Source organism: Crinia signifera, chromosome 5 (assembly GCF_055691185.1).
Source record: "Crinia signifera chromosome 5, ASM5569118v1, whole genome shotgun sequence".
Lineage (NCBI taxonomy): Eukaryota > Metazoa > Chordata > Amphibia > Anura > Myobatrachidae > Crinia > Crinia signifera.
The window spans coordinates 179,130,719-179,154,714 of NC_139221.1; the positions used below are offsets into that span (position 1 = coordinate 179,130,719).

The 23,996-nt window shown below is 43.3% G+C and overlaps 1 protein-coding gene across 1 annotated transcript in view; it reads left to right on the top strand.

Annotated features, from left to right (window-relative positions):
• Positions 1 to 1,140: 1,140 nt before the first annotated feature.
• Positions 1,141 to 23,996, top strand: part of NDUFS6 (NADH:ubiquinone oxidoreductase subunit S6) — a 31,778-nt gene continuing 8,922 nt past the window's right edge. The window contains exon 1 of the mRNA XM_083188296.1: positions 1,141 to 1,435. Within this exon, the coding sequence (XP_083044422.1) occupies positions 1,262 to 1,435 (174 nt within the window). The 5' untranslated portion in view covers positions 1,141 to 1,261. The remainder of the gene's footprint in view (positions 1,436 to 23,996) is intronic.

Sequence of the window (23,996 nt, forward strand, 5' to 3'; positions counted from 1 at the left end):
AAAGTCTGCAGACTACCATAGATGCAGGCACCCGACCAGTACCTGCTTATGCAGAGGTTGTGCCCGGCCTAACGCTTGAGAGATATAGATATATATATATATATATATATACACACATACACATACACACCGATGGAGCAGCTCTCATTAATCGCCATCAGCGGAGCCCACCGCCACCTCCACGCTGCTCCCCCGTAGCTGTCTGCAACCCGTACTATCCCTGAAGTGGAGATGGGCAGGGAATCTGCTCTCCCTCTCCCCACCACCATGTGAAGGGGACGCGCGAGCATGTGTATTCTAGTGTCCATTTGTGTCTCCAAAACACTGCCATCTGTTGGCAGCCAGTGAAACTACATCTCTCTCACACAACACAGAGGCAATCACAAGGTAGCAGACTAGCTTTCGAAGAAATTGCTTCGAGTGGGCTTACTAGTAAGTTTAATTTATATAGCGCACTTTCTCCAACTGGACTTATGGCGCTCCATCTGATGGGGATGTGCGATCGTCTCACATGCTTGCGCGTCCCCTTCACACGGTGGCGGGGAGCAGATTCCCTGCCCGTCTACTAGTCATATTGATCCCCATCTCTATTATTCATTTCTATTTGTTGCACTCAAGTGCAGGGATACTAGGTATGTCATAAGCATGCGGTAAGGTTGACAAAATTGGAACCTAAGGGCTGTGAAACACATAAGGTGCCCATATACATATACAATTACCCGGTACTTTTTGTGCTAAAATAGCATTGTTGTGCATATGTTGTGCATGGGATGCAATGCTATTTTAGCACAAAAAGTACCGGGTAATTGGTACGTGTATGGGCAGCTTTAGTCCTATATGCACAGCAGCAAGGCCTGTGACCTTTATGGGACTCATTATGGGCGCTGTCCTCCAAATGGGCACCACAAACCGACTGACCATGAGCTGGTGCCCGTGCTGCTCCTGTGTCTGCGCTCGACTGCGGGGCTCGCCTCCGTCTCTCCCCACTATTCCAGGTCACAACGGAAAACAACCACACTTCCCCACATCCAGCACTCACTCGTGCCGTGCAACCAGATGATCACAGCACGCATGCGCATATGCTATTCTCCCTCTATGAGGCAGTCAAAGTGCACACACGTGACACTGTTTTCTCTCTCCTATTGGCTGACAAGAAGCAGATCGCAGCCGGGCTGCGTCCTCTGTGCTGCCTCGTTACAGGTATCACTTCCCGGGTTACTGCAAAATCCGAAGGCGTGACAGCTCGTAGGTGACTCTAAACATGGCGGCCTCCTGGTGTGTGCTGGGCCGGTCCTATGTCCGAGCTATCGGTGGGAAAAGAGTGATCGGGAACTATCTTGGCTGCTCCCCTCAGCCTTGTGCTGCCATATACACCGGGGGACAACACTGCGCGCCAGCTTCCAGCGCCACGGAGAAGGTCACCCACACGGGGCAGGTCAGGTCACGCTCACATACCCTCTGTAATGCCCCACTAGGGGATCTCGCTTACATCCAGTTTTGATGCCAGTGCCTGCTTCCCAGTATGTGTCCTTTTAAACTGCGGATCTGTAAAGCGCTGCGGAATATGTTTGAGCTATATAAGAAACTCTTAATAAATAAATAATGAGCCCTGCAGCGCATACTTGTTGTGAGTAGATTGTGGTAGCTTTAGTAGTAGGATGTTGTGGTTTAGCAAATATAAGTGTTATGATTTAACTTTAGAAGTAAAGTAATATTGTACAAGGGCAGTGTTTCTTCTAGGAACTGTAAATGGCAGGGCGCTGCTGCACAGGGGCGGCATAAGTGGGGCGGACTGGGCCCTCCGACATCACTGTTGTGGGCAGTCCCGGGCCGCCGATGTCATGGAAGGGGCGTGCCCGGGCTGTAACATCACAAAAACGGGCAGACCTGGCCACCGCGTCAGTAAAGGGGCGGGCTTGGCTGCCACCATCATGACGCTGCTCTGCTGGGGAAGCGCCGGGCATCGCCATCTATAGCGGAGCTGGGCTTCCCCTTGGGGACAGGCAGCAGGCTCTGTTAGTGGGGTGCTGCTAGAGGGGCAGGGCGCATTTTGCCCTTTAAAAATTGGACAGGGGGCCCTAACAGGAACACTACAATGATGTCATGGTAGTTGCTAGATCCTAGTGGCCTAAAGGACCTCTGACAGCCAACCCCGCTGTGATGTCAAGGGGAGGAGCAAGGTTGGTGGCATAGTGTTGTTGCTTTCCATGCCACCGTTGATTGCTTTTAGTAAACAGGTGTTAGCTGCCTGAGCCACTGTTCATGAAGCGCGACAAGGGTACATTTTAGATTTTCATGTTTAGACCTTAAGGGGCATACACCTAGCGGGATTTTAACCCCATTTCTAAGGTCTAATTAGATTGCTTAAAAATGAAGCACAGATCGCTCTGTTTGTATGGCCTCGGGTGATGCGTGGTCCCACGTGTCCCTCTCGCATGCAAACATAGACAGTGCGGGTTGCCTCGGGACACTTGCAGGGGTGCCACAGGTTGGTGGTCCAGGACAAATTCAAATTATTTATGGACAAAACCAGTGCCGGTGGCTGCCAATCATAAAATATGTATACAATCAGATGCAAATGCCCTTTCACACATAACTGAACCACATACAAACATAATCCACTTAATTTTCTATATTTTTGGGGGGCCTTGTGGTGCCGTGGAAAAATTCTGATACTCTAGGGCAGGCATTCCCAACCACGGTCCTCAAGGCACACCAACAGTACAGGTTTTAGTGATATCCAGGCTTAAGCACAGGTGACTTAATTAGTACCTGAGTGATTCTGATTAATCCATCTGTGCCTGAATATCACTAAAACCTGCACTGGTGGTGTGCCTTGAGGACCATGGTTGGGAATGCCTGCTCTAGGGTGCCGTGATTCGAATAAGATTGGCAAAACCCTGCTAAGCACACGTCGCGCATGCATCGCTTGTGTTCTGAGCAATCTGTGTCTAGCACAGAGGCCATCATCACCTTGTGTGTACAGGGCTTTACTCCCTCCCCTGTTGTGCCATGTCACGTGCTTCTGACAACTGGGGTCATTTGCCCCATAGGATCTAGACTTAACCAAGGTGTCACTGTCACCATTGCAGCTGATAAACTTGCTACAAGTAAAATAAGTTAGGGGGTATGTGGCATAACCGTTGGCAACCTTTGATGTTCCTAGTTCAATGGAAATTATTTTACCATCTAGTGCCTGGATTGCAGTGGTGGCTATCATTGCTTCATTCCAATGGCTTCTATTCTGCTGTGTGCGCTGGAAGAATTGTCCACAGCAGAGCTACTCATTAACCATTGATGGTTAGCTAGTGATGGCAACACTGCCTTTATCCAATGTCTGACCTTAGAATGCCTATCCACCCCCTTGGAGCCCTAATCTTTACCTTCACAGATGCTGTGGCATTCCTGGCCTAAAATAGTAATTACTAACTTACTGCTTTGCTTTGACAGCCTTTGTGGGTGTTCTGCCTTCTACATTTCATTATATTTTTTCTTGCTACTTGAGTATTATCAGGGTGCTCATTACGTAGTTTACATAGTTGTGTATTGAGAATACCTATACAGCACTATTCTGGCTACGTTAACTACGTAAATGGCTCTGGAGCCCTAAAAATACACAATGCTACCCCCAGTATCCACGTCGGCGTGGTGTTGATTTTATAAAGTGTGGCGAGCACGAAGCATGGCGCGCTCGCCACGCTTCTGGCTCGCTGCGCTTGCCACACTTTAGAAAACCAACTCCACGCCGACGTTGATAGTGGGAGTATGACATGGATAATGGGGGTAAAATGGCTGGTCTATACTTACCCTCCTCCGGCCCGGGAACCGCATCGATCCACGCTGACTCCCCGTGATCCACAGTGACTCCCCGGCAGTCACATTCAGTCCCCCTGCTCCGGCACTCGCCACGGATGCTGTACGCAATTAGAGTAGTGGCACTGGGGGGGGGCAGGGAAACCATGTGATGCGACGCCAGCTACGCTGAATTACGTACAGCATCCGCTGCGAGTGCCGGAGCAGGGGGACTGAATGCGACTGCTGGGGAGTCACTGTGGATTGTGAGGAGTCAGCGGGGATCGAAGTGGTGCCCGGAGACCTTTCAGTAGAACTGCATACAAAGTCAAAGGTGCAGGTGCACAAATTAAACTCCCAATTAAAAAAAAAATTCAATAAAATTTTGCATTTTTAGCGAGGTTCTTCGCTTATTTATGGCCATAAGTAACGGCTTGCCCACCGCGTCCAGGTGACCTCATTAGTCGGGCAAGTCCCTAACATTTTGGAGGGTACAAATCTAGGGCACAGGGCACCCCCCAAAAAAATACTCTAAGTGGAACGGCCATCTTTTTATCCAGGTGGCGCCACTCTTTCTCTACCACTTTAGAGTCTTAGATAAAGGGAATGTTTTTATCCTCCTCCTGAGTCTCCTCTATTTTTCATGTCTTCAGCATGGTTGTAATCTCTCCTCCTCCATCTTCATACACTCTTATTTACTTTCAATATTCCGTTTTACCCTCATTTCTTTTGCTGCGTTTTTTCCTCCTCCATAATGCTCTGTGCTTTTACCCGTTTGAAGCTAAAAAGCAATCCCACACATATAAGCAAAATGGACACTCCTCCAGCAACTTGCTATCTACGGAGTCTTACCAGGTCTGCTGTATTCCTTTTTAAAGTTGTCAGTATGTAGCGAATGGTTTTGGTGCCTGTATGTGCAGTGCGCCGCGTCTCGCCGATGACCGAGTCTTGTATCCATTACTGACCGGCTTTTATCCCTATTGCAGGCTCTGGTGCACACTGATGATGTGGCTGCGCGTCACTGTGCAGCTCAGCGCCCCCCCCCCCGGCTTCGGTGCCTCCCGTGATGTCAGACGCCGGCCGCACATAGCACCAGACATTCCGCCCGGAGGGCGCCCACATCTCCGTGTGCAGCACTTGTCCGGCCGTTCTCACTGTCCGGATCTCCATGCTGCTGACGCCGCTTCCTGGCACCCTCCGGAGCTTATACAGCAGACCCCAGGTACCCCTTACTGCTCTCGACAGCGGGGACCTGTTTACATACGATTCCTGCCTCAACCTCAACTGCTCTAGACAGTGGAGAGGGCCGCAGCTCAGGGTAAGCCCATCCACTACCCTGGAAGAAAAAAAAAAAAAAACACTGAAGCCTATGGAGGCGGGGCCTATATAGGGGCCAGTGTTCTTTCTTTGTTTCCTTCCAGAGTACTAACCTTCGGGACTAAACCCATTAGTTAGCTGCCATGAGGAGGTAGAGGAAAAACATCTATTTGCCGCACAGTTAGATGGCATTTATTTACAGCATATAAATTTATAACCACTATGTGTATAGAGCCCGCAAATATGCGGTACACCTGCATTCCACTCAAACCAGAAATGCGTAACCGGAAGTCCGGGAACGTCGAATAGCTTCCTATTTGGAATATTAAACTAAAAAAGTGGTTTTTTTTTCATCATTTCTAAGCATCGTTTTTTAACTATTAATATAAGTATATATTAAGATCTGTCTCCTATTCATTTCTATATATGTACATTTGTAGTTTGTGAATGCCCTAAGTTAATTAGGTAATACCAGGTGTGCTTAATGTTTTAATCACATACTGTATATATACCCACACTGTGTACCTAACAAACCACCTTGAAAAAGCTGCAGGAGCAGCGAAACGCATTGGTATTTGTACACCAGGATTGCTGCTACCACACATTCATTCCAAAGTGTGTCCTCAGGTGCCATGTGAACTAGTGGAGTTACCAATAGTGGAAATTGTACAGCCCCAGACTGCAGGATCGTCACAAAGGCTCAACTACACATTGTGCAGTATTCAATGCCGGTGCGAGGGGGTTAAACTGCGAGGATCACTGGTTTTCTGTGCAACGTTCCGGGGGAATCCTCGCAGTCACAGAACGGCGAGGATTCCCCTAAACTGCGAAAGCCGCGGCTAGTGCAGCAAACTCGCTGTAATTAGCCTCGGCTCTCGCAGCTTTTGGAGGCACATTCGCAAATTCCCCCTCGCTCAAAAAACGGTGCGAGGGGGAATTTGGTAATGAGGGGGGTCAGTTGAATACTGACAGGGTGAGCGGTGACTGTGAGCAAAAAGTCCTGCTCGCAGTCACTGCTCGCCCACGGCATTGAATATATGCCATTGTGGAGGAACGCCACCTCTCTAATTTGCCAACACCCAGCTCCAGCAAAACTCATCCCTGTGGAGGAAACGCGATTCTACCACTCAGGTTGGAGAAAGTACAGCGGATGGCTACAAATATACTCCCAACATCCACCTACAAAAAGATTTTATACATCTTTTTTGGGCCCAAAAAAGAATAGGACACATATGAATGTAAGGTAACTAAAAAATCCATTAATACGTGCACAAATTACCGCAGCAATCATCTTCTTGTTTATTATATTCTTTTACGTGTTTTTTTAGCTATGAAGTGCTCTTTTTAATAATGTCTATACTAAAATAAATGTTATTTTTACTTCAATTGCACACCTGAGTATAAGTTTAGCGGGTACTTGTTTCCTAGCACGGCCACAACGATCATGATCGTGGGCATCGTGAGGAAAAATCGGGGGCATCGCATGCACTAAAAAATCGGGTGCGATGGTATGCCCGCGATTTCCCCATAGGGAACAATGTTAAATGCCTCAATTTAGCCGCGATGCCCCCGATTTCCCATAGGAATCAATGTTAAATGTCTCAATTTACCCAAATCATCATAGGGAACAATGGTAAATGGGCCAGAAAACCCAAAAAACACCCCTGAACAGTGAAATGTCCCCCCAAAAGTAGTTGACGCCACCCCACGATCAACGCGAACCCGAAGCGTGGCGAGCGGCGGCGGTACGCGTCCTCCGACCTTTTCATACCCCCACTATCCACGTCGGCGTGGAGTTGAGAATAGAATAGTGTGGCGAGCCACCGAGCCCGAAGCGTGGCAAGCGCACGCGGATACCTGTGAAGCCCGCGAAAGGGGCGCGTTTACATGTGAAGGAATCCGCGTCCCCTCGCGGGGCTCGCCACGCTTCGGGCTCGGTGGCTCGTTGCGCTCGCCACACTATTCTATTCTCAACTCCACGCCGACGTGGATAGTGGGGGTATGAAAAGGTCGGAGGACGCGTACGGCCGCCCCTCGCGTCAACTACTTTTGTGGGGACATTTCACTGTTCAGGGGTGTTTTTGGGGGTTTCTGGCCCATTTACCATTGTTCCCTATGATGATTTTGTGAAATTGAGGCATTTAACATTGTTTCCTATGGGAAATCGGGGGCATCGCGGCTAAATTGAGGCATTTAGCATTGTTCCCTATGGGGAAATCGGGGGCATCGCGTCTGGACCATTTAAGCCTTTTTTAGCCGCATACGACGCGATTTTGACTTTTTATAATGCATTTCAATGGGAAAATCGGGGGCATCGCGTCGGTCGCGTCGCAGAACACTAAAAATGACACCCGATGGCCGCGATTGTGGCCGTGCTAGGAAACAAGTACCGTTTAGCGCAACTATCCTTTGTTTTCTGTTTATGTGTAAGGGAGTGACACCCCTTGTTTTTGTTGCAGCTTGGCGAGGCAGGTTCATACAGGCACCCTTTTTCAGATACCAAGGTATCTGCCTTCTTCCCTTTTTTTTATGTATGGAAAATGCCTGTTATACCTCTCCATCTGTCCCATAAACCTCCATCCTATCCTTTTTATATGCCAGCCTAATCCGATCTCTTTCTCCAAACTAATGTCCTTCAATGCCACACGTCATGCACTTTATGTTTCTGTGCACCCTTCCCTCTCTGATCAAAATCTCATTACACTCTCACTCTCCTCCATTACCCCAAGTTCACTGCCACTGAAATCATGCATACCTACTCTGACCTGCAGAAATAATAACTCTATTAATTTTCCACAACTTTCCACCTCTCTGCAACAACAGCTCTCACCAATTTCTACATTTTCCTCTCCTGACTTTGCTGTTTCCCACCTCTACCAGACACTAGAAACAGCCCTTGACGAAGTGGCTCCAACTTCCCATTACATGCCATGCAGGCTTAGATGCCACCCATGGCACTCCAAGAAAACAACATAATCAGTCACATAAACAGAACTTCAGGGGAGTAAATCTCTGCGTCTGGGTGACTTCCTCACGTATAAGATTACCTACCACTCCTACCGCGATGCTTTGGACACTGCCAAACAAACATACTTCCAATCTCTTCTCTCTTTTCAAGCCTCCAACCACAGATGATTTAAATAGATTTAAACCACTTCTATACCCACCCTAACCCATGCCACCAGCTACCATCAGTGTACAAAAACGTTCCTCCGACTTTTAAGGTCAAGATTGATAACATCCAATAAGAGATGATATGATCTTCTGCATCCAGTGACCTACTCAATTCCCTACCTGAGCCCTCTGGCAATTTTTCGTCATAAATGAAGAAGAAAAATCAAAACTCTTCAGTAGTGAATGATCTGGTCACTGGTAGATGTAAAGGCCATTACTCACTACTCATTCTTGTAGATCTCTGCTGCTTTTGACACTGTTGACCACTCTCTTCTCATAAAAATACTACACTCCCTAGGTCTTAATGATATAGCTCTTTTCTGGTTCTCATCCTCCCTATCTGATCGCTCTTTTAGCGTTCGCTTCTCTGATACCACCTCCTCTTCATTACCTCTGTCAGTTGGAGTACTGCAAAGCTCAGTTTTAGGTAGGGTGGCTATTCTCGGGATCGGCTGGATCCTGGGATTTGGCCCCTAAAACGCCGGGATTTCAATCCCGGGATTATAGTTTCCAATCCTGGGATTTGAGGGTTAGACTGCGCATGCAGTAGTGCGGCTCTGCACAGCGTGATGACGTCAGAGGTCACGCTGAGCAGGCCACACAGCCTGACTCATCCCGGGCACGCTGCTATGATACTGCCCACCCACCCTGACTACATTTGCCCGCATCACCCTCCCAGCTCCATCGCCCACCCTCCCGCCTACACCACATAGCTCTCGTCCGCACATGTAAGTAAATGTTCGGGGTGGGTTTTTTTTATTAGGGAAGCCAATCCCTGGATTGAGCATTTTCAAACTCATATTCTGTGATTGAAAAAATGCCCCCGGATTGTCATGCCTAGTTTTAGGTCCTCTGCTCTTCTCAATCTATACTTGGCAAACTAATCAGCTCTGTCAGATTCCAGTATCACTTGATGACACTCAAATCTATCAACCCAAGAGGTGTCACCAGTGGTTTTGGGCCGTGTCTCTGAATGCCTCTCTGCCATCTCATCTTGGATTTCTTCTCGCTACATCAAACTTAACATTTCCAAAACAGAATTAATTATATATTCCCACCAGCTAGGAGCAGTTCCCATCCTGATATCTCCATATTGAAAACTCAACACTCTACCCTTCCCCTCAAGCTTGCTGCCTAGGGGTCACCCTTGACTCTGTACTGTCCATATTCAGTCTGTCTCAAAATGAACCGAGGAAAAAGGTGTCCGTCGCACAAGACGAAATGATGCATATATTAATACCCCCAGGTACAAAAATATTTATTAATAATTGTTGTTAGAACGGAGGTGTGCTACCCCAGGACAATGGGAGATATCAAGAAGAAAAGAGAAAGAATGTCCTATAGTATGGGTGCACCTGGTGATTTTAAAATGTAACTTTTAATAGACAATCATAAGATAACTGCGAAATGTATTAAAAAATGATGTCTCAAAATGATGTTACATGCATCTAAAAAAACATATCCACTGCTAAAACGCTAATCCATGCACTCACTAGCTGTCGCATTGATTATTGCAATAGTCTCCTCGTTGGTCTTACCAAGAACAGACTCTGTCCACTGCAATCTATTTTGAATGCTGCTGCTGCTAGGCTGATCTTTCTAGCAAGATGTTCATCATCTGTTGATCTGCTCTGCCAGTCCCTCCAGTGGTTTCCCATATTCTACCATATTCAATATCAAATACTTCTACTCGCATATAAAGTTATTAACCAAACCACACCAGCATATCACCACCACCACCACCTTCAATGATCTCAAAATATCTCCCAGCTTGCTCTCTGTACAAGATCTGTGTCTCTCTTCTGCATGAATTACTAGCTCCCATTCACTATTACAGGACTTTCATAGGGCTGCACCCACTCGATGGAATGCCTTCCCACAAACACACAGTAAGACTCTCCACAAGCCTCCAAACTTTCTAGCATTCCCTGACCTCCTTAAAGCAAGCCTATCAAATTTAGGTACCACCCACATAACCCTCAGAGGCACTCGTGTATTATATAGCGTCCCTTCTGAACTTGCAACTTTGTGGGACTCCTTTGATATTACTGGTGCCTGTCCTTCTGTTTCTCTCCTATTTCCTATAGATTGTAAGCTTGCAGCAGGGCCCTCCTTCCTCCATGTATTTCTGTTTTACCCAGTTTGTTCTTTCAGTGTTGTTAACATTTGTAAAGTGCAACGGAATCCGCTGAGCTATGTAAGAAACTGTGAATAAATAAAGGTTATCAAGACCTGTCAGTGCTGCTAGATATTCATTATATAGGCATTTAGGTCCATATTTATTTGGGCACTGGCACAATTGCCTCGGTAAGTCCCAACAATTGATTTTGAAATGGAAAAAAAATCATACCCCTTTCACATTACAGCTAAAACACGGTATATTGCCAATTTTAAATGGGTTTAAAATGTTTCTAGCTGTAATGGGAAAGGTCCAGAGTGAATTTACTGGTTTTAAAATACCAGTAATTCAAAACAGGTTAAAAGCAGGGTCCTATCCGTTTCAGAGCCAATCCATTTGTAGTGTGAATGGCTCTGAAACGGTATCTACAAGTCATCAGCAGGTCACAGAGGGTGATAGGCTATCTCCCTTGTGATCTCACCAGGCACAGGCAGGAAGTAAAAAGCAGAGAGGAGACTTGTTAACCCAATGCATACTGTGCAGGTGTTGGGATCATTTGGTCGACACTGTTGGGTCGACATGAGTCTAGGTCGATCCTAGTCATTAAATAGTCACTGAAAGTCCATATGATGTCAATATTCCTTATATCTGTGAGAGTTGTCAATTGTGAAACAGAGAGAACAGGAGCACAGTACTGTGGGTGGTCTGAGTGCGGCGTCCCACTTCTCAGACAGATGTGAAGTTTTCAGGCACCTCTTTAGAGCATTGGTGGTCTGCTGCGGGATCTCAGCGCCACTGGCACATCCACTTGCACCCTTCTCCTCTCCTCCGGAAATCACTGACCACCGGCAGGGACGAATCTCCTACCTTTTTAGCTGATGGAGTTTATTGTTAAAACTTGCTGAAAATAGTTGTTCTTACAGTGTTTTTTGAGCTACAAATTTTTATGACATTATGAGTGTGTTTGTGCATAACACGCTTTTGATACATGTATGTAGCATCCAGTATGTCAAAACATATGGGGGTAGATGTAAAGTGATAAGGGAGGAGAAGTCATAAAGTGTCTGGTACTTGATCACCATCCAATCAGCTTTGAACTGGCCCTTTTTAAATCCAGTCTGTAACGTAAAAGTCAGGAGCTGATTTGCTGGTCATAAAGTACCAGGTGCTTTATCACTTCTCCTCCCTTTATCACTGCTTCATACATCTACCCCATGGTTTGTTGTAGATGAAGCTAATGGAAATCATAGTATATATGCGGAATTGTGTTTGGCATTGTAATTGATTACATGCTCCTAGCAGGATTCAAATTCTATTACAATGCCAAACACAATTCCGTAATGCCTTAATGATGTCACTAGTTCCTAGTAAATTGATAGGATCCTTACCAAGAATAAAATACATAGCATCATCACAGCATAACAAACATCTGGGTCATTCCATGTCAGTTCAACCAGGTGTGTCCACCACCTGTCTCAGATTTTTACTAAAACTTTTTAGTTAAGCGATGATGTCAAAACAGCAATTTCTGCCAAATCTCTCACCTTTCTGGTTTATTAAATAATTGATTTTTCAATTAATTAAATTATTTACTAATTGTGGCTTCTTTATCGAGTTTATTAGAATTATCACAGATGTTTATTATAGAACCACCAAAAAATGCTAGGTCAGGCATGTCCAAAGTCAGGCCCGGGGGCCAATTGCGACCCGTGCTGTCATTTCAAGTGGCCCGCAGCCTCCAGCTGGAAGCGGACAGAGCATCAGATGTGGGAAGTACAGCACAGGAAACTAGGTGGGGTCCTGGCGAGAGCGCCTTTACCTTGCTGTCTGCTGCAGTGAGGAGGTGCCGGCCGCCACAGTCAGATGTGTTTGGCGTCTTACCCCTGCTGCTGCTGCAATCGTATATCACCCTACTCCACAATCACAGTGACAGCAGTGTTTGGGGAGGGTGGCAGCAAGGGGGAAGCTTGCTCCTGTAACATGCAGAGCGGAGGAGGGCAGCAGCAGGAGGCTAAGCATCTCCTGTCCTTGCAGTTCCTGCTTTGCCTCGCCTTCCTCTGGCTCACACAAGGGGCTGGGAAACATACAGAGAAGGGAGGGGGCAGAGTGGGGGAACATACAGTGAAGGAGGGTCAGGCTGGGGGACATACAGTGAATGGAGGCAGTGATGGCCATTCAGAGAAGGGAGGCAGAGGAAGGCTGGGGGTCATACAGTGAATGGGAGTCATACAGTGAAGGAGGGTCAGGCTTGGGACATACAATGAATGTAGGCACTGATGGACATTAAGAGAAGGGGTGCAGAGTGGGGAACAAACAGTAAATGGGGGACATACAGTGAATGAGGGGCAGGCTGGGGGACATACAGTGAATGGGGGCACGCTGGGCGATATAGTGAGTGGGGGCAGAGGGGGGAACCATTCTGATCTGATTAATGATTCAAAGAATGTCAGGCTGAATGGTCGGCCCCCACACATTTACACTTCACCAAATCTGGCCGTCGTCACAAAAAGTTTGGACACCCCTGCGCTAGGTTAAAGCAATATAGAATATCCCAATTTCTTTAGGTGCTTAACCCTTTGAGTGGAAAGTGAATTTGTCAGAATTGTTATATAAATTTCCAAGCAAACATTTTTATTTATCATAATGACCTGTAATGTTTACCTTTTTATATAGGAAATCTTTTTTACACAACATTTTTTATTGGAATCTATGTAACAAGTGTGAGCGACACTTGAATTTTTAGCTGATATTTGTCACATCTCTAAGATATCATTGGCATTTTTAGTGTATATTTTAGCATCTCATAGATGTTGGCACTCAAATGGCTAACAAAGGTTTACTATCGCAAAAATAAAATCATGAAGATAACGTTCTAGTACTGTTGTACCGCATACATAATCTACACAAGAAATCATGAATATTAAAAACTTTAACACAACTTGAGTCCACAACTTAAGTTGTCAACAATTACGTTATCTTTCCCATGTTTCAGAGCTATTGTAAAGGTCTGTAATTTTCCTTAAAGTGTCAGCAGAAAGTGTTTACTGCCTTCCGTTACTTCCTTGGATAGTAGGCACTTCCGTTACACAGAAGACATGAATAAAAGGAGCAAAACACAGTGGGGTAAATTTACTAAAGCTTCTAAAAATGAACAGAGGACATGTTGCCCATAGCAACCCATTAGATTCTGTCTATCATTTCTCTATTGTATCCTAGAAAAGTATAAACAGATTCTGATTGGTTGCTATGGGCAATATTGCCTCTGTTCATTTCTAGAAGCTTTAGTATATTTACCCCATCGTCTCTTAAAGGCCAGGACAACACATTTGTTGCTTGTTTAATTCTCTTGACCTGTACCAGCACATTTTGTTCCTCCTCATAACATAGAATTACAGTACAAAATAATATCTTTCTAAGCTCTACTGCGCTCTCTACAATCGCTGCCTGTTTTTTTGTCCAAGGAGCACCACTCCTTAATACACACAACCAAAAAGAAAAGGACAGTAAACCGGCGCTGATTAACAAATGGTGATTTGCGGTACTATGGATAGATGTCCTCTCTATTGTCCACAAGTTTTACTGGGATTCCAGAGGGTTCCTTATTGGACCACACTGACCTGAGTGTGGGTCCCTATGTACACATAGCGTTTTCTTTATCCAATATACCTTATTCCACCGATCCACATATATGGTTTTTGGTGTCACAATTGGTATCAAAACTGACCTGGGGACTGGTCCCTATATTCACGTAAAGGTATCTTTGGATAAAGCGTATTCTCCAATAGACTCCAAAAACAACCAGCGGTACACACCATTCACATTGGGAAACAAACTGACCTTTATGTAGGTCCCTATGTTCACGTAGCGTGTCCTTTAATCCCTCACTCCTCCTTGAATCAAAGTATGGGCGGTAGCAGGATTTTCTCCAAAATAAGTTTATTCCCAGACAGGTAAAAACATACAATAAAAAATGTAATATTTTTTACTACATTTTTTATTGTATGTTTTTTTACCTGTCTGGGAATAAACTTATTTTGGAGAAAATCCTGCTACCGCCCATAGTTTGATTCAAGGAGGAGTGAGGGATTAAAGGACACGCTATGTGTAATGATGCAATTTATCGGGCAGTGATTTTCATAACATTGCTCATGTGCAAAAATGCCCAGTATGTATGCACCTCAAGTTCAATGAAGTGCACTAGCACCATCAAAACAGTTGTGAACATTCTCCTATTTTGGTAATCTATTCACGAAGTGTTTCACAACTAGCATAATGAAGACTTACACAGTTATGGCAACATTGTAATACTGTAAGTATCACTGATAATGCACAGACTCAACAGTTCCTCTTGCCGAAAATATACAGCAAATGGGTGGTGTTTGTGTCCCAGCAAAATCATTGAATTGCATTCTGTCACATGAATGAATAATGTTCTTCAGAATATAGTATCACAAATGCTTCTGTTTATGGGTGAACAGTTTACTTTACCTGCCACAGGTATTAAGCCTTCATCTTTGCTGTATACAGATAGGCTGTTACAAATAACATCATGGAATTGTTCGACAGTACTAGTAATTATACCCAATTTACTTTAGTCAGTGTGGACCCACTGCTTATAAAGGTTTTTCAGTGCTTCCAGACCAGGGTATGTGTCACATCAATGAATCAAACACATTTTTGAGACTGAAAAACAAAGAAGGATTTCAGTTAGGTCTTTTGTAGTCCATTTTTTCAAGGTAGAGCAGCAACCAATAATTTTATATTTTTTGTGTGTGTATTTTGGAGACAAAAACCATGCATACCTCTTGCCGCAACACCAATGGGGCCTACACACAAAGCGATGTCAGGCCATATTCTAAGTAAAAGTTAATCCATTGTTACTACGTTCGCGTGTATAGGGCATAGCGATAGCCGGGGTCAGGGCCAGTGTTCTCACATGACAGGGCTGATATATATATATATATATATATATATATATATATATATATATATATCAAGAAATTGCCCATTAAAGAGGCAATGAAACGTTGTCTAACAATGTCTCGCTGAAGTGCTGTTTTCAGAAGTCGCTTGGAGTGCTGCTTCTACCACCCTTTCATCTATCCATGATTTGATGCGGGCACCCGGCGTAGAAAGTCTTCACAGGTAGAGCCGGATCCCCCCCCCCCCCCAATGTTTGTGTGTGTGTGTGTGTGTGTGTGTGTGTGTGTGTATATATATATATATGTGTGTATGTATGTATGTATGTATGTAGTAGAGGTTGGACGATCGGCACTCCAGATAAATAGTGCGATGTGTGTGTGTGTGTGTATATATATATATGTGTGTATGTATGTATGTGTGTGTGTATATGTATATGTATGTATATATATGTGTGTATATATATATATATATATATATATATAGATATATATATATATATATATATATATATCTATATATATATATATATCTATATATATCCAAAGTATAAAGTAGCACTCACAATATTCCTGGAGACATTTGCTGGGGTGCCAGATAAGCCCAGGCTTCACAGAGGGGATCCTAAGCGTGCCAATCCATATCCAGAAAGGGAAACATTTTCCACAGAGCGCACTCACCAGACTTCAGAACAAATATAGTTTAAAAGTTCCAAATTTTAATTCATCCTTTTAAAAATGGTAGTCGACGTTTCGGGCCATTGCACGACCCTTTTTCAAGACCTTACTCCAGCCCAATCTCCTGCTGACAGCGATAACACTATCACCCTGTGTCCAGCCTTAAATGCTACATGCTCCGCCCATCAAACTAAATACCTAGCCTATCGGGGCAAGTATTTCACAACAAGTCAGCTGTTTAAATTATGTCACATACCTGTCCTCATATAGGGACTCCCGCCGCTCACTCATGGTGCAGCGTGCGTTCCATACACCCTGTCGCATCACCGCAGCTTCCGTGCGGCGTGCGTTCCATCGGGGGGAAGTGATCATTCAGACTTCCCTCAAAGCACTTGTTCACGTGATACCCTGCCGGACGTGACGCTATTTGCGTTCCATCCACGGGTTTGGTATACGGCGCTTGTACTTCCTGCGTTCCACCAAAGCGGAAGCAGGAATAGAGATTGAATGTTAAAGCGGGTATGATTACATGCTATACTATCGGATGTGACGCTACTTGCGTTCCATGGGGGGATGTGATATGCTATTCCTTTACTTCCTGCGTTCCACCACGGCGGAAGCAGGTTAATAGATGATATATATTAAATATTAAAGCGGGCATTTATAGACAAAAAAGAGCCATAGATTGGATAGCCCCTAATCCAAGGGGTGGTGATCGTGGACTGTCTCTACTCAAGAAAGAGGCCTACTGGATACATTATTTGGACACAATATCACAAAGAGGCCTTAATGAGAAGAACACCTTATCGATCTTTCTTGACAACTAAAGAATAGGGCAAATTTGCCCTACTATATGCCCTTGATATAGAAATTTTTCTTGTGTTTTATGGCTTGGTTGGATATTTTTATGATTTTTGATTCTTTTTGTGTTTCTCTTTTTTCTTCAGTTGTTGTAAATATTATTTGGTAGGTGACACATGGGTTAATATGGGCTCTGGACAGCGCTGCATATGTTCTGTGGTTGACTGACTGATTGAGTCAGTCTCTCCACAGATATGTGTATTTTATCTAATTGTTTGTATATGACATGTGTAATCTGATGTAATGGTCAGCGATAATATGGTTCCCCTGTTGGAAGGCTCTTTTTTGTCTATAAATGCCCGCTTTAATATTTAATATATATCATCTATTAACCTGCTTCCGCCGTGGTGGAACGCAGGAAGTAAAGGAATAGCATATCACATCCCCCGATGGAACGCAAGTAGCGTCACATGCGATAGTATAGCATGTAATCATACCCGCTTTAACATTCAATCTCTATTCCTGCTTCCGCTTTGGTGGAACGCAGGAAGTACAAGCGCCGTATACCAAACCCGTGGATGGAACGCAAATAGCGTCACGTCCGGCAGGGTATCACGTACGTGAACAAGTGCTTTGAGGGAAGTCTGAATGATCACTTCCCCCCGATGGAACGCACGCCGCACGGAAGCTGCGGTGATGCGACAGGGTGTATGGAACGCACGCTGCACCATGAGTGAGCGGCGGGAGTCCCTATATGAGGACAGGTATGTGACATAATTTAAACAGCTGACTTGTTGTGAAATACTTGCCCCGATAGGCTAGGTATTTAGTTTGATGGGCGGAGCATGTAGCATTTAAGGCTGGACACAGGGTGATAGTGTTATCGCTGTCAGCAGGAGATTGGGCTGGAGTAAGGTCTTGAAAAAGGGTCGTGCAATGGCCCGAAACGTCGACTACCATTTTTAAAAGGATGAATTAAAATTTGGAACTTTTAAACTATATTTGTTCTGAAGTCTGGTGAGTGCGCTCTGTGGAAAATGTTTCCCTTTCTGGATATATATATATATATATATATATATATATATATATATATATATATATATATATATATATATATATATATATATATATATATGTTCAGAGTGCGCTACCAGAAATTACACAGTTTTTTTTAAAACACAATATCTATATAATAAGTTGAAGAATCTGTGTGCGTGCGTGTCCGGCGCATTGCGGACACACCGTGGCACTCAGAGACACCAAATTCAGCAACAAGATACCTCTGGACCCGGTGGTGTGCACCTCGAAGCCGTTTTTGGGAAATTTCACTTAGAAATTTAAAAAACACCAAGTTGTAATTTACCTTCATTGATGTTCTGGGGAAAAGATCGATGATCTGGGAAACCGTTTGCAAAGGAACAACTCCACACCTGATTTCATTGCTGTCATTGAGTATGAATGACACATTCTAACATTATGGTGAAGGCTTTTAACAATTAGGAAATAATTGAGGATATACATAGACCACACAACACACACACATAAACATTGTACACACACACACACACACAGTACACCACATACGCACACATAGCACACAACACACACATTTATACGTAGAGCACCTCACACACTTACACATTGGACAGATACACAACACACCACATGCAGTACAATACAAATCCATACACACTACAACACACACCCAAAAACAGTACAACACAAACACACAGAACACACACACTTAAACATTGCCAGGATACATAAAGCACACTACACACACATATATACGTAGCACAGATCACAAACTTACACATTCGGCAGATACACACAACACTCACAGTACAACACACACCCACATTCACTACAACACACACCCAAAAACAGTACAATACACAAAACACACACTTAAACATTGCACAGATACACACAGCACACTACACACACACAGATTTATACATAGCACACCTTACGCACTTACACATAGGGCAGATACACACAACACACACACATAACATACCTCTAACAGCACAACACACACACATTCACCACACACACCCAAAAAACAGTACAACACACACTTAAACATTGCACAGATACACAAAGACACAACAAACACATACTGTATACACGTAGCACACCTCACACACTTACGCATTGGACAGATACATACAATACAACACACACTACAACACACACACAAAAACAGTACAACACACACAAGCACACAGAACACATAAAAAATAATTTGCCGTTTATTTAACCGTCTGTACCGGCAAATAAAAACTGTACCTAATGTACCGTTTCTACTTTGTTCCCCATATCCGTCTCTCCAGTCCTCCAGCCTGTCACTGCGCTCCCCGGCCAGTTGCACTGAGAAATCTTTGTCCTGGCCAATGCACCCATTGATCAATACAAAGTGGGTACACTGCACTCACCCTGTTAGTCAGTTGGATATCAGGCACAGCTCTGCCTTAAGGGTTTCTCAGACTCTTTTGGTTCATAGATAATGTTTGGTCGATGGGCATGAGCGCTGCATGCATTTGTTTGAATGTTATGAGTGTAAGAAGTTGAAGAATAAGACTGAGATGAAGATTTGTCACGTTATAGTGTACAATTTACTCAATAAATCGTGAAAAAAATATGTGTACATAGAAGTACAGTACAATCAAGAAATGAAAGTAGGATTAAAAAATTAATTCTGATTCAAACTGATAATTATTTGGATGGTAGTGGGTTGCGAAACAAATCTATAGGTGGAGGGGGTATGGAGATTGTGGGCATAATTGGTGTTTGGTACACCTACAGGGGTTCCACAGTTGATGAGAAATTCTCACTACAGTGTCACCGTAGGGGGATTTCCAATTGGGGTTCAGGTGGTCTTTTAGGGACCCCTTTACAATCCCGTTGGTCTCTTCTCCTGGAGCCTACAGTCTCCCTCAGTGATTGACTATCATTAAGGGAGACTGTAAGCTCAAGGAGAAAAGACCTACAGGATTGTAAAGGGTCCCAAAAGACCACCTGGACCCCAATTGGGAATCCCCCTATGGTGACACTGTGACCGTGACACTGTAGTGAAAATCCCATCAATTGAGGGCCCACTGTAGGTGTAACAAACACCAATTATGCCCACAATATCCATACCCTCACCTATAGATTTGTTTCACAACCCAACCCATCCAAACAATTATCAGTTTGAATCAGAACTTATTTTTTAATCCTACTTTCATTTCTTGATTGTACTTCTATGTACACTTATATTTTTTTCACGATTTATTGAGTAAATTGTACACTTTGTAACATGGCAATTCTTTTTCTCAGTCTTATTCTTCAACTTCTTAAACTCCAAACCTTTTCAATGCATCCATTGATGATTGTGATGGCTGGATCAGTGGATTGGCCCGGTGGGTGTAGGGAAGAATTTTGCCCATTGCACCCATTCCCAGTGGTGCATTACAGTGGTGCGGATAGTGTGCATCGCGTCATGACATCATTTGGCCAGGCCCGCGGACCTGCTCCCACACTCAGGGGCTGCCCCACTGTTTGGTAGAGATGCTCGGTGCATGTGCTTTACAGATCCCCAGACCTCAGAGACTGCTGCAGGCAGGTTCGGTGAGTGGCAGGGAGCAGTGAATTTTTAATTAATTATGGCGCGGTAAGTAACGCCCACCCCGGACCCCACGCACTCAGCGCCTGTAATTACACACCCTAGAAACTGTACCATTGAAAGTATAGAAATTGAGGTGTGGACATGTCCCTTTCTGATTTTGTACCGATTTCTGACCCTCAGAAGGTAGGTGCTAAATCTCAGGAGTGGATGTGGATGTGGGTGCTAAATCTCAGGAGTGGATGTGGAATTCATCAACACATACAAGTTTTCAACTCAGGAGCGTTGTGTTTCAAACAACAACACCACACCTGATTTCATTGCCATCATTGAGTATCAATGCAAACACATTCTAACATTATGGTGGAATCTATAACAAATTACAATCTTAGGTCTTTGTCACAGCATACTGTAAGATGACATTTTTCAGCAATTTTGGAAATAAAGAAACCCCAAGGTTTTCCCGGGCAACGCCGGGCGGGTCAGCTAGTGATTTAATATAAAAGCCTTATAGGCAATACATAAAAGTGCAGAAATACAACAGCTTTTTTATTTCAGCAAGTTTCTGTTATTCACTTGGTGAAGCAGGCCCTGCTTCACCAAGTGAATAACAGAAACTTGCTGAAATAAAAAAGCTGTTGTATTTCTGCACTTTTATGTATTGCCTATAAGGCTTTTATATTAAATCATATTGTGTTTTAAAAAAACTGTGTAATTTCTGGTAGCGCACTCTGAACTCTTATTTCCTTTTTCATCTCTAAACCTACCTGGGTCCCGCCTAACAGGGGATCCTCAGAGTTGCTGCAACAAAACCGTAGTGCGCGGTATCGGGCACCTCTTTGTCATATATATATATATATATATATATATATATATATATATATATATATATATATATATATATATATATATATATATATATATATATATATATATATATATATATATATATATATATATATATATATATATATGAATAGGAAAAGGGGGGATTGGGGTGCGCTACTAGATATAAACTCTGTACCTCCCAAAACACAATTATAATAACATTTATATAGAATTTCTTTAAAATTTCATTAAAATTTCATTTTCTTGAATTTTCATCCACAATGATTAGACCCAGTCCATGTCTGGAAAAATATTTCTTTTATTAAAGATCAGAAACCCGACGCGTTTCGTCTAAAAGACTTCATCAGGGGTGATCACGATTGGAAAAAAGACAATTTCATGCAGCTGATCCTGGTATGGAATATTTCTGCTGATCGAATAATATGTAAAATCACAGTTTAGGTATAAATGGTAAGAACCGATAATAAGATCCGATAGTAGTAAGATCCGATAGTGGACCTTTTCTGATCTTCGATAGATTTGTGGGTATCCTTTATTATCTCAGGACAATAGCTTCAATGACCTCCTCGCTCTACATCCAAAGTGGGAAACTAAATGTAGAGCGAGGAGGTCATTGAAGCTATTGTCCTGAGATAATAAAGGATACCCACAAATCTATCGAAGATCAGAAAAGGTCCACTATCGGATCTTACTACTATCGGATCTTATTATCGGTTCTTACCATTTATACCTAAACTGTGATTTTACATATTATTCGATCAGCAGAAATATTCCATACCAGGATCAGCTGCATGAAATTGTCTTTTTTCCAATCGTGATCACCCCTGATGAAGTCTTTTAGACGAAACGCGTCGGGTTTCTGATCTTTAATAAAATAAATATTTTTCCAGACATGGACTGGGTCTAATCATTGTGGATGAAAATTCAAGAAAATGAAATTTTAATGAAATTTTAAAGAAATTCTATATAAATGTTATTATAATTGTGTTTTGGGAGGTACAGAGTTTATATCTAGTAGCGCACCCCAATCCCCCCTTTTCCTATTCATTACTATACTGTTCCTCACTAACAGGAGGAACTTTGGTGGTGCTGCACACACAAATTAGCGCAGAAACAGAGTCAACCCCTCTCTTATATATATATATATATATATATATATATATATATATATATATATATATATATATATATAGATATATATATATATATATAGATATATATAGATATATATATATATATATATATATAACTATATATATATATATATATATCGGGATACTCGACATATATATATATATATATATAATGTCGAGTATCCCGTATCCGAAATACGGACATTCCGGAAAGTGAAAAATTTTTTTTTTTTTTGCTAAAAACTCACTGGGGACGTTTGTAACAGCATCACTGGGGACATGATATGTAACTGGCACTATATATGTGCAAGACAATGATTGCTTGGCATTCAAATTCAGTGCTGAGATAGTACACACATTTTGTTTCACGTTTTGAAACCTTGTTTTTTGAACAATTAAAATATATTTGTGTGTATTTTATGTGTTTATACAGCATAAATGCAAGATACTTCAAAATACATCATTGAAATATTAAAATATTCCGAAATACGGAATAATCCGTTATCCAAAATTCTCCTGGTCCCTAACATTTTGGATAAGGGATACTCAACCTGTATATATATATATATATATATTACACTTACCCCCCCCAAGGAAGGATGAAGACCGACACTCAGACGTATTAGTTAAAGGAAAAAATGGTGTTTATTCCATGTGCATAAAAAGTCCCGACAGCTGTTCCAACTGGGCTTGGCCAGCTGTCATCAAGGGAACAGAACACACAGCAGTCACAGAATAAATAGACAAATATTGCGCCAAAAATAATGTAAATGAGGTCCTTTTGACCTCACCAGTCATTCCTGACTTCACTGGTGCCCTGTGCGGTATGTGGCCGTGTGCTGCCAAAGTGACTGACAGCAGGATTTCCCGTGCGTCAAGCCTGTAACAGGCTTGCTCAGGGAACCCGATGTCAGCTGTATGTTGCGCCAGTAGTTGCTAGGGAACGCGCTACATTGGCAATAGCGCAAAGAGAGTACTCGGTGTACGGGGGATGGAGAGATGTCTTGTCCGTCATGAACAAAGTGGCACTGGGCGCCCAAGGTGATGATGCATGCGCTGGTGACGGTGGTTGCCAAACAGATGTAGTGTAGGCACCAGTGTTGAACGTCAGGTCATTGAATGAATATACCCAAGGCGGTGTTACGTAACAACACGTAGCTGTTATCATGCATGAAGTGATAAGGTTGGGAGAGATAAGCACACACAAGAAAATTATAGGCGCACGGCGGCGTTACTCCCAGCATAAATACAATAAATATGGCGATAATGTATGGAGAGAAAGTCATGAAAAAACATGTAATTACGGCAAAATACAATGATCAAACTCGCGGGGGACACATAGCGGCGTATATATATATATGACCAGATCACGAGAGATATACGACGGTATCACTCCCAACGAAATGTCAATCAAACATTTTGCACATAAGACAAAAGCCCACACACAGGGGTGCCAGAGCTGGTAAGATAGATGCTTGTCCAATAGAAGCATGTACATATGACAAACACAGTGCGTGTGCCAATCATGGGGCGGAGTGTCAGTAACATGACAGGAGAATGAGTGTCAAAGTGATTATTTGAAAGGAAACACTCCATCTTGAAGTCTT